This window comes from Vulpes lagopus, chromosome 11 (assembly GCF_018345385.1).
Source record: "Vulpes lagopus strain Blue_001 chromosome 11, ASM1834538v1, whole genome shotgun sequence".
NCBI lineage: Eukaryota > Metazoa > Chordata > Mammalia > Carnivora > Canidae > Vulpes > Vulpes lagopus.
Genome location: NC_054834.1, coordinates 86,891,071 through 86,902,554, shown reverse-complemented (window position 1 = coordinate 86,902,554; position 11,484 = coordinate 86,891,071). Strand labels below are relative to the sequence as shown.

Genomic DNA, 11,484 nt, shown 5'->3' with positions numbered 1-11,484 from the left:
TTTATCCTTTGTGCCTGAATCCAATTTACTACAACAGGATACATTAGGTTTTAATTGATATTTTTAAAAATTCCCCTCCAAAATAATACAAATTAATTCCGTAGAGTGGGGTTGAGAAGATTCTTATTAAGTATGTGTTGAGTGAATGATTTATTATTTGGGTAGGTGATAGAATGAACTGATTATTGCATTCAGATAAATTTATCAAAACTAAACAGCAAAAGGCAGGACTTCTAAGACCCTCAAATGAAGCCCTGCTCAACGTGGGGTTAGCCATAAACTATGTAATTTCAAGGTTGTTGTTTTTTTTTTTTTTAATCTTCGGCATCAGAATCCACTTTAGATGACTTAAGTGATTTTTATGCCTGACTGAGAGTGGAGGGTGAATTGCCAAACTGCCCTTTCCATTCCCAACAACAACAACAAAAAAAGCAGGAAAGTAAATAAGAAGTTTCCTGGTCTCAGAGGTCCCACCCAATATAAGCACAGAATGCAGATGAGCAAAGTGAGTGGGCGAGTGAAATCGTTTGTAACAAAAACTCATTATTTACAGATGAGAAATTTATATTGTCAGCGTAATATCTGTGAGTCTGAACAACGCTGAGAGTATATAAATGCAGTAGGCTCTGCTGCAGAAGTACAGAGCTCAGGACACAGCACAGCCAAAGTTCCGAAAAGAGGGCTCGCTCTCTCTCCACCTGCTCTGTTCCAATCGCGGTGTCAGAAGGTAAGATGAATAATGAGTGATTGTAAGACTGTAAGTCCTGTTGGGGGTACAGTTGGCTACTCTTAAGGGGGCAGAGCATTATGAGTTAGGTGTTATTCTATCATCTGATACCTTTTTTGCTAATAATACATGGTGCAGAATGGAGGTAAAAAAGTGACATAAAAATGCATGTACTATATTTACTTCAACGTAGTGAAGCTGAAAAGTGAATTGGATAAATAATTCAATGCAAAGATACAAAAGAGAAAGAAAAACCAAGATTCAAATCAATGCCCTTGTTATAAGATTTAACTGTTAGGAGAACTGCATTTTTAAGATAAGTGATAACATTTTGAAAAATAAATATTTTCCTTGGGTTTGATAAATGTGTATACTACGTTGAACAGAAGGCGCCTTTTAAATTCAGCAGAAATGTGTCCATTAGGGAAGCTATAACAGCAATTGCTCCTCATCAATGAAAACTTATGGTTTTCTAAAAGAGCAGAATCAACATCATCTTTCAAATATTCAAATTTTTATAAGCCTATCAAAAAAAGAAATCAAAGTCCATGAAATCAACTCTTTGTAAATGAGACATAGCATATCTGGTGCAGAAAAAAAAAAGTCTAGTCATTTATTGGGGAGCCTTTGGATGGAACTGAGTAAAAACAGATTAATAATTTGTTACTATGTATTAAAGACCAATAATAATAAATAATGTATCTAAAACGTCCACATTCTGAATGAAATTTTAGTAAATCTCTTTAGAAAAAAAACAAACAGATATTCTAAAGTACCTGTTTAAGTTCTTAAGGGCAAAGAACAATTTTACAAAGACCTACAATGGAGAAAATGATTAAGTGGTGTGTTTTTGCCCCACATACGAGGGACCCATAAGAGGAAATGAGCCAACCGATTTGAAAAGTCTTTATCTGGCCTACAACACCAATATATTTGGGGATGTAATATAATGTCACCTTGCCAAGGTCTAAGGTTTATCTTCCTAAAAGACTTTCCACACAGAGAATAGTATTGTTACCACACTTTCCTTTAAATTTGAGTAGAGATGTGTGGTTCTTTAAAAACTTCTGATTCTCTCCCTAGACTCCCGAAAGAGGGCGGTGGGGGGATGGGGTTGGGGGGGGGGTGCTGTGATTAAAATTCTTCTCTTATTAAGTAGGAGCTTGATCTAAAATAACATAAATATTTGCTTTCTCAGGAGTAGTATTCAAACAATCTTATTCTTAAAATGTTCACAATTCTGTAGGCTTCCACTCAGTGAATAAATGAAATTTTAAATATTAGTTCCTTTTTCAGTAGAAGTCATCTTACTGCCTGTAAAGGACTTCAAATGTTCCCTTCTATATAGTTGCTTCTCTTTCAGTGAGTCCCCACAGCACAGAATCCCACCTGTTCTAAATCTGCCCCTGTAGAACACTAGAAAATACTGTAAAATCTTTGGCAACTTTGCATAGAATGAATTATTTAGGACTCATCTGACTTGATAACAGCAAGATAACCCTAAAAAGAAATGCTTGCTTTTATTTTTTAAAATTCCGCAAAGCATGAATTTACAACTGAGAATTATGATCAGAAGACCCTACCTGTGTACGTAACAAAGTTTCCAAAGTTTGCTGAGAGATAAGCTGAAGCAGAGTAAAATGCCAAGTTAGTAACTTAATACTGATGAATGAACAAGGGTGAATATGTAATTTCTACTGTGTTGCTTTGTCTAACTGGCCACTTAATCTACAAAGACAATATTTCAAAGGAAAAATACCCCTGCAGGTACTAAGGTCTCCAGGTTTTAGTGCCAAAGACAGATAATAAATATGGCAAGGATATTCAAGAAAAGATTGATAGTTTAAAATAATATTTATAAAATCCTTATTTCAAACCAAATGCCATTTGCTAAAAATACTCATTCAAATTATTTATGGATAAGTATAATCAAGCTTGGATTGAAATCCCCACTTCTCAAAGTGAACATGGTCAGTCCTGAAAGTAGCAGAGAGAAGTCCATGACAAATACTGGACTCGAAGCTTCCATTCAGTGAATAGTGGGGCTTGCCCTATGGGGACATGCAGCCCCACATTCATATCGATCCCTACCCCATCCACACTGCATCATCATGTCCTTGGCATCCAATGGCTTCCCAGGGCATCTGCTTGAGATACGAAGACAAGCAACCAGGTGTATCCTACAACCAGGCCTACGGTGTCAGTAGCAATGAATGACATGTCCTGGACTAAGTCCAATTATAAAACAACCTGGGGACTTCCAAGACTTCAGAAGCAAGCATTAATTTTCTTTATGACAGTGATCTCTTAGTTTCTTGGTTGTGATTGTTCAAGTTGCCAGAAGCATTAGTTCTTGTTGCAAATTGCTTGTCTTTAAAATGATTTTTTCCCTTTAATTTAGAACAGGTCAAAGCACCCTAAAATACCTCAAATCTGTTGGCCGCTTTATAATTACAAAGTCTAGACCAAGTTACACTATTTAAAATATAAATGAATAATACATCTGAACCGACAGCTGGTATGCCAAGTTGTAGCCTGAGGCTGCTTTAAGATGGTTGAAATGCAGTATAATGTAAATGCTTGGAAGTGGAGGACTATTAATTGAAAGCCAGACTCATAGTGAAGGGGGTGGCATTATGGATAAGGTGCCATTCAGGCTAACCATATGTAGCATATCATCTACAGGAGATATTTTAAATGTTTATCATGGACATTTTTAATTTCAAGTCTGGAAATGAGCCTTCTCATCATTAACCCAAGTGTCCCTACACTAATGAAAAAGCTTAGTTGGTGGTACATATCTGTTTTGTGGTTTTTTTTTAATTGGGTGGAACATATCTTTTGTATCCTTTTTTGTCACCAAGCAAAATCTGGGGAAAAATATAATTTACTATTTGAAATTACTCTGGAAATACTATCAGAGTAAAATTGATAACTAGCTTATTCTTTCTATTTGTAATATATTTACCTCGTCAAAATCAAAATAATTTAATCTGACAGGTTTAAATATGGTTTCCCCCACCCCCACCCCGCAATGCTGGCCCCTGACTCTGTGTTCCCACAGGCAGCAAAAATGAAAAGCATTTACTTTGTGGCTGGATTGTTTGTAATGCTGGTACAAGGCAGCTGGCAACGTTCTCTTCAAGACACAGAGGAGAAATCCAGGTATTAAATCCCTAGACGTGAACTAACAAAACATTATGGTTAGCATATAGCCTGTAAAAACTATGGCTGGTGAACAGGTCTCGGTAAAATACTCTGTGAGTGTTCCCAATGTTGAAGGTATTATTGTGATAAAGACATTTCTGCAGGCGAGATCAGAGTATGTGCTATTTCATAAGTGAAGGGGTGAGCAATGTTGCAAATTCATTACACAGGAAATTATAGCTCTTTGATATCTTCAGCGGATCTTATCTATCCATTCATTACACACCGTAGTGTAGATTATTTTAATTATTCATACCAACTCTGTCTCTCTTTTACTCCTTTGAAAAAATAGTGGTTAGTTGCTTTTTGTGAAAGACCTGTGTTCGTGATAGAAAATATTTTTAAAACATGCAAAATTTCTTTCAAGTACTTAAGCTTCCCTATTCAGAGAAAACCATTCATAATTCTAAAATTTGGTGTATTACCTTCCTGTATTTAATATGCGCTGGGATACAAGTATATCCCAGATACTATGTTTTATCTCTTTCATTATGTTTTTGGTTTTTTTCTTATATCATTAAAAATATCTATTAAACGTCTGACCTTTAATATCTACACACTATTTCATCTCATAAATGTACAATATTTATTTAGCTATTCTTCCTTTATTGAACACTTAGGAATTCTTCAGATTTTCCCAAAAGAATGCTGCAGATAACATTTTTTCCCCTACATTTCTTCATTATTTTCTGAGGATAGATTTCTATTATTAGAATAACTATGTCAAAGGGTTTGAATGAGTCTAAATTTTTATATTATCTTGCCAGCTTGCTTTCCAGAGAAGTCACAACATACACAGTCCCATCAGCAGTATAGAAATACTTCTCCCACACTATCCTCCCCAGTATTTAATCTTTGCGAATTTGACAGGTAAAAATAGTATCTCATTTCTATTTCTGAGTATTAATTACATGGACTATTTCCCCATATTTGCCATGCCAACCAACTGTTGATTCCTGGCATGCTCATTATCTACTATAGTTACAAATTACCAAGTGCACTTCTTCTTGTCTTTTTTTGAGTGTTTAATTGTCTTTCTTCCACCATTAGCTACCATTTAACCACGTAACTGAGCGGCTGTTTTACATTAACATATGCAAAAATACAGTAGGAACATAAATCAGCTGCCTAACAAATGAGATGGAATTTTGTACTCTTTTAAAATGTTGATGTCATTGATCTCTTCTGTCACTATTAGCATAATCATGAGTAGATGCGTTAAATGAAAAAAAAAAAAAAAAGATTTATTTAATCTCATTTCCACAAAAAAAGAAGCCAGTTGAAAAATCTACTACTAGAATCCAGAATCAGAGTGTATTCTGTTCCAATAGAACTATGGAAGTCCCGTGGCCAGCTAAGGTGTCTCTGAACCACCCACTGAAATACACCAAGCACCTGCCTTCCAGCTTCATATAGAGCAGTATTTTGTAGAGAAGATGTCGTTCAAAGTGATTCTGCTCTTGAGGAGAGATTTACTTGTACCAATTACCGCTCTTCACAGATCATTCTCAGCTCCTCAGACAGAGCCGCTCAATGATCTGGATCAGATGAATGAAGACAAGCGTCATTCTCAGGGTACATTCACCAGTGACTACAGCAAGTATCTGGACTCCAGGCGTGCCCAGGATTTCGTGCAGTGGTTGATGAACACCAAGAGGAACAAGTAAGGGTCCGAACCTGGTCCAAAAGTTGCACACAGATGTATTACCTAAATATGTCTAAAATTTCTCCTGACTTTTTTTTTATCATGCTCATCAAATAGTGCCCATAAACTCTTCAAATTTTGATGATTTTCAAGGTTGGTGATGCAATCCTTTGTATTATTCCTCTGAATGTCCCACCCCCTCACTCTAATCCCCTTACCTATCCTCCAATGGGACATGGACTTTAAATTATATTCCCAACTGCAGACTTAGCAATATTTACTGCCTTGGCCCATTTCCCTTTAAAATTGGAAGTTGACTTTGGTGAACCTGCAAGGTGAAGAATCGAATTTCTGACCAAAAGAGAGAGCAAATTCAACATTCCCTTGTAGGGTTCAAAGTCATGACTGTGATCACGTTCAAAGTCTCCTCTAGCCAAGTTACTCATGGTAAGGAATGGAAACAGATGCAGTCTTTTTCTTGTAGAATACAATCCAAGATACACATTTAAAATTACAGCCTAGCTGCACAGCATAAAGAGAGAAGAAGGCAAATAAGAACACAAGCCTATCGTAAGGCATACATTTTAATGTTGGATTTTCTTTGACAGTGTTGGGTTTTTTGCTACATCTAGGCTACTGGAGGAAATCATCCGCAAGGGTTTCACAGGGATGGTGGAATTTCACAATTTCTTTGGAGGGTGGCCCACAAGGGGAAGGGAGTTATGCATACAAAGTAGCTGAAGGAATCTAAAAATCAGGAAAAGGGCATAGATTTGTCTGGATAGAAGAGAGAGGGGAGAGAGGAAGGGAGAGCAAGAGAGTGAACAGGAGCCAGCAGGAGAAACAGGAGCCCCAGAGCACTTGACCTGAAGTTCCTAAAGTGGAAGTTTAGAGCTGCAGGAAAGCTGGTGGGCACGGCCAGAGAAGACAGTGGGAGAAGTCTCTGCCAGGGACTACAGATGAGGCCATCACAAATTTGGAGAAAAAAAAAAAGGAAAACAACTGTCCTCCTTTCTAGAAAGGAGATGCCGCAACGTGATAAACTAACGATTTTTCTCCTCTGGTGGTTTCTGTTGTGTGTTTAAGATCAACCTTGTGGAGTAATATGTGATCAACCTCCTGGGGAAACTGAGGGCGGCTAGTCACCCCCCCTCCACAGAGCACTCTGCATACACTTGAGGGTGAAATGAAGTGCTCTTCCTAGCTTTCCTCCTTGCCTTCCCATCGCACATTCCCTTTGATCCATTACCATGTGGTCCTTCTGAAGCTATTTTGAGATGGTCTTTGGCTTTCCCTGGGATCATTAATCGACTCCGACCCCGTGCCGACTAATCACACACAGCTACCTTGTTTGCAAGTAGCAGAGCACAGCGCAGAGCCCACATATACTGGGACTGGAGTAAATGCAGCTTTGTTAATCGATGGCACAGACAAGCAGGGCAGGCGAAAACGGATGTGCTGGGTCAAGGGGGGTGCAGGCCGCTGCACCTGTTGTTAGCCTGAGCCCATCAACCTTCGCTCCAGGTAATTAATGTAGAGTCAGAATCATCCCCTGGGCACCCTCATCTCCCAAATCTCCCTAAGCCCCTTCTACATAGGATCCCGAACCCAAAGCTGCACTGCTTAAAGGTGAGAACCATATTGCTAAAGAGACAGATCTTCAACTTAACTTTCACATTTCTTTCAGGAATAACATTGCCAAACGTCATGATGAATTTGAGAGACATGCTGAAGGGACCTTTACCAGTGATGTAAGTTCTTATTTGGAAGGCCAAGCTGCCAAGGAATTCATTGCTTGGCTGGTGAAAGGCCGGGGAAGGCGAGAGTAAGTCTGTACATTCTTATTTAACATTTTTTTTTTTTTGCATGATGCTGAAAACTTAGACTACAGTTATCTATATATGGATCTGGATTACAGAAGCAATTAGTATAGTCTCACATAGTGAGGAAATAACTCAAGTTGGTGGGAGACCGTCTACAAAAAGTCTAGTCTGTTTTATTTCTGATAGCATGTATTAATAACGTTTATCATTAATAATCATCCCCTATTATAGTTGTGTTATAATTAGGGTATTCATTTGTCAATCCAGGACACTCTGAATAACAAAAAGAATGCTTTCGGTAACTGTACCAGGACAACAGGTTTAAGGGAGAACTGTCTCTGGAAAACTAGAGATAAGGAGAAAGAAGACATAGAGATAAGGAGAAAAGACATAGGGAAAGACGGATGGTAAATATTTACATGTGGGATCACATACAAGTGTGTGTCAGGCCTCAGGTTAAAAAGTGATGAAGACAGAAAGGAACAAAACTCAATATGTGTAATGAAATGCCACTCAAAGTAGAGATAGGTGGAAACACCCAGAGATTTAACGATATGCCCATTTCTTAATAGGGCTGTCACAGAGACAACCACTAAATTGCCAAAGTTGAAAATGAAGCTAAAGCCTTTTGGGACTTTCTTGGAACTTACCACAACCAAACAGATTCCTGAACCATCTCATTTTCTCCTGATCATTTTGATTGACATTTGAAATATGAAAGGCAGGAAATTCATGTTCAACTCTGGGGCTTTTTTTAGTGAGATGTAAAACAAGCTCACTGAGAACTTCAAGAGATCTTAAGACAAAAGGAAACGAGGGTTGTCGCTGGCTTTTAAAACGTGAATGATCAAACTGATGAAACTAATGGTAAAAAAAAGTCACTTCCACTTGAGGATATTTTATAGTGTTTTAACGTAATGCCAAACATTCTGCTATGCTAAACCATTCAAAAAGAAAATGTTACATAGACCAAGTTTTAATCCCTTCATGTTGCACTTTGCAAGGCTGTTCTAAATGATCACGAGTTCTACGAGACATAATACACTTTTCTAAGTTATAGACAAATTAAGTCTCAGTAATAACATCTGTGCTGCCAATACACTAGAATCTTCGAAGTAGCCTGAAATATTGAAAAGGGCACAGAGCTACACTGGTTTGGTTTCAGATCCCAGCTCTGCTCTTTCCTACCTGCCTCATTCCTTGGCCCACATGCAGGCTTCTCTGGGCTTTTCCTACTAGACCTCAGGACATAGCAACTCTTCTCTCGGTGAGCCTCACACAGGGATAGGCAATCAGTAAGGACTTACTTAAAGCATTTAACCAAGTACTCATTTGACCCTTTTTAATCAGTTTCCCAGAAGAAGTTGCCATTGTTGAAGAATTGCGTCGCAGACACGCCGACGGTTCTTTCTCTGATGAGATGAACACAGTTCTTGATACTCTTGCCACCCGGGACTTTATAAACTGGCTGCTTCAGACCAAAATTACTGACAGGTGACTGTATTTTAGTTCATTCTGAAAATCAGCAAAACCTCCATAGATATTATCATACAGGCTACCAGTTGTTCCCTCTGTGGGGAAGAGGGTCTTTATTGAGTCTCTTGGTACCTAATTGAACCATTTAAGAAAACATTCTTGTATTCATTTTTGATCATTAGAGTTTTCTCCATTCACCCACTTATTCCAAATACATTTCCTGAGTGTCAACAAGGAATAGGGCATTAGGAACACAGATATAAATGAAACAAGGACATGTTAAGTCATTCGCATATTACTATCATGTTAAAAATTGCAAGATATGTTGACATTTTAGCACAAAGTAAAATGCCAGTATACGTGGTATTAGATATTGAATGTAATAAGCATAAAGTAAAAACACCAAAACCTAACCACTTATCTTGATAGGTTATAATTGCTTTTTATAATTACCCATAAATATATTTCTTGATAGGGGAGCTTTAGGATAAGTCCTCTCTGAATGCAAATGTTTGAAGAGTTCAAAAGACTAAGGGGTTTATAAGATAAAAATATTGATGAACAACTTTTTTCAAAGTAAATCCCTGAAATATTTCCCAGACAAATTAGTTACATCGTCTCGGTATTATAGCTATATTAAATCACTGTCCTTTTTTTTTAATCTCTAGGAAGTAAGTATGTCACTCTTCAAGATCACCTTCACATCACCTGCGAGCCATGGGGGATATTTGAAATTTTAAGTTCTGTAAATTTAAGAGGTGTATTCCGAAACTATATTGCTTTGCATGCTAATAAATAAATTTTCTTTTGATGTTGTGTAGCCAAAGATTGTGAATGGAATAAACTACTGTCAAAATATTGCTAAAATACCAGCTTTAAAACATGAAATTACAGAATTCTCTCATTTTCTTATTTTGGATGAAGTACCCTAACCTGCTTACATTTAGCAATGAAATTATTTTTCTGTGATATAATTTGTACATAGAAATTATTTCAATCACAACATATTTGCATTGTAATGGTAGGATAAGGGAGGACAAGTAGCCACAGTGGTAAAACTGGAAAGAGACATTCCTTCTTGAAACGTTTGTCATAAACGTGCTCTGCTTTCAATATATTAAAGGTAGATAAATAAAATTTTCAAGCTTCTCTACCATTGTCTGTTTTTTCTCTTCTTCGCGGCCCCACTCCTTCCAAATACCCCTTCTTCCTAAGCTCACAGCCCATGAAGCAAATCTGGTGCCCAGACGTGGCTTCAATGATTTGAATGGCTGCGCAGCACTTTAACATTTTGAGCCAACATTGAAAAATCAATGTATTTTATATAAACATATTGATTTATGGCTTATCTTCTTAAAATATAGTATCAGGCAATATTAGATCTACAAGACAAATCTCTTCTAGAGCTAAGTACCAGCTGCCTCCTTGTGAAGAGTCACATGCTCTTAGTCAATTAAAAAAAAAAAAAACAAAAAACAAAAAACAGCTCTTAGTTTTGCTGATCTTTTCTGCTGTTTTTTCTGGCCTCTAATTTATTTCCACTCTGATCTTTGTTATTTCCGTCCTTCTGCCAACTTTGGGCTTAATTTGTACTTGTTTTCCTAAATCTTGAGATATAAAGTTAGGTCATTTAATTGAGATCTTTTGATTTTTTTCAATATATACATTTATCACTTTATCCTTCCCTGTAAGCACTGCTTTTGCAGCATCCCATGCATTTTGGTATACTGTGTTTCCATTTTCATTTGTTTCATGATTTTTTTTAAATTTCCTTTTTGATTTTTTTTGACATATTGTTGTTCAGGAATGTGTGGCTTAGTTTCCACCTGCTTGTAAATTTTTTCAGCTCTACTCTTTTTATTGATTTCTAGTTTCATGCCAGAAAGGATAGGTGATAGTTGATTTGAAATCATATCAAGATTTGCTTTGTGGCCTATCATATGACCCATTCTGGAAAATGTTCCACATGTAGTTGAGAAGAATGTGTATTCCGCTGCTGTTGGATGGGCTGATCTAGAAGTGTCTTAGGTCAATTTAGTCTGATGTATGGTTCAAGTTCAACATTTGCTAGTTGATTATCTGTCTGGATAATCTCTCCATTGTTGAAACTTGAATATTGTGTCCTCTACTATGATTATATTGTTGTCTATTTCTGCCTTTAGATATGTTAGTATTTGCTTAATATATTTAGGTGCTGCTAAATATGGTGTGGGTAGATTTATGACTGCTATATCTTTTTAATGAATTGACCCCTTCCCATTATATAATGACCTTTTTTCTCTCTTGTTACCCCCTTGTCTTAAAGTCTATTTTTTTTCTGATGAAAATATAACTACCCTACTTTCTTTTGGATGCCACTTGCATGGAATAATTTTTTCCATCCTTTCAGTTTGAGCCTCTGTGTGTCCTTAAAGCTGAACTGAGTCTCTTATAGGCAGTATGTAGTTAGGTCTTGGAGGTTTTTATCCATTAACTACTCCATGTCTTTTGATTGGTGAATTCAATCACTTACATTTAGAGTAATTATCAATATGTAGAAAATTACTAATGCCATATTATTCATTGTTTTCTGGCTATTTTGTAGTTCAATTATTTTTTCCCTCTGT

General features: G+C 36.9%; 1 protein-coding gene across 2 annotated transcripts; it reads left to right on the top strand.

The window, feature by feature from the left end:
• The first annotated feature begins 670 nt into the window (after positions 1 to 670).
• On the top strand, positions 671 to 10,014 carry GCG (glucagon). Of its 2 annotated transcripts, XM_041723460.1 has the most exons (6): positions 671 to 727; positions 3,792 to 3,892; positions 5,436 to 5,597; positions 7,267 to 7,404; positions 8,753 to 8,896; positions 9,547 to 10,014. In XM_041723460.1, the coding sequence occupies exons 2-6, from the start codon at positions 3,801 to 3,803 to the stop codon at positions 9,551 to 9,553; spliced, it is 543 nt and encodes a 180-aa protein (XP_041579394.1). In that variant the 5' UTR covers positions 671 to 727; positions 3,792 to 3,800; the 3' UTR covers positions 9,554 to 10,014. The 2 variants fall into 2 exon arrangements, with proteins under 2 accessions (XP_041579394.1, XP_041579395.1); XM_041723461.1 differs by lacking the exon at positions 9,547 to 10,014 and having other exon boundaries at positions 8,753 to 8,900.
• Positions 10,015 to 11,484: the final 1,470 nt, after the last annotated feature.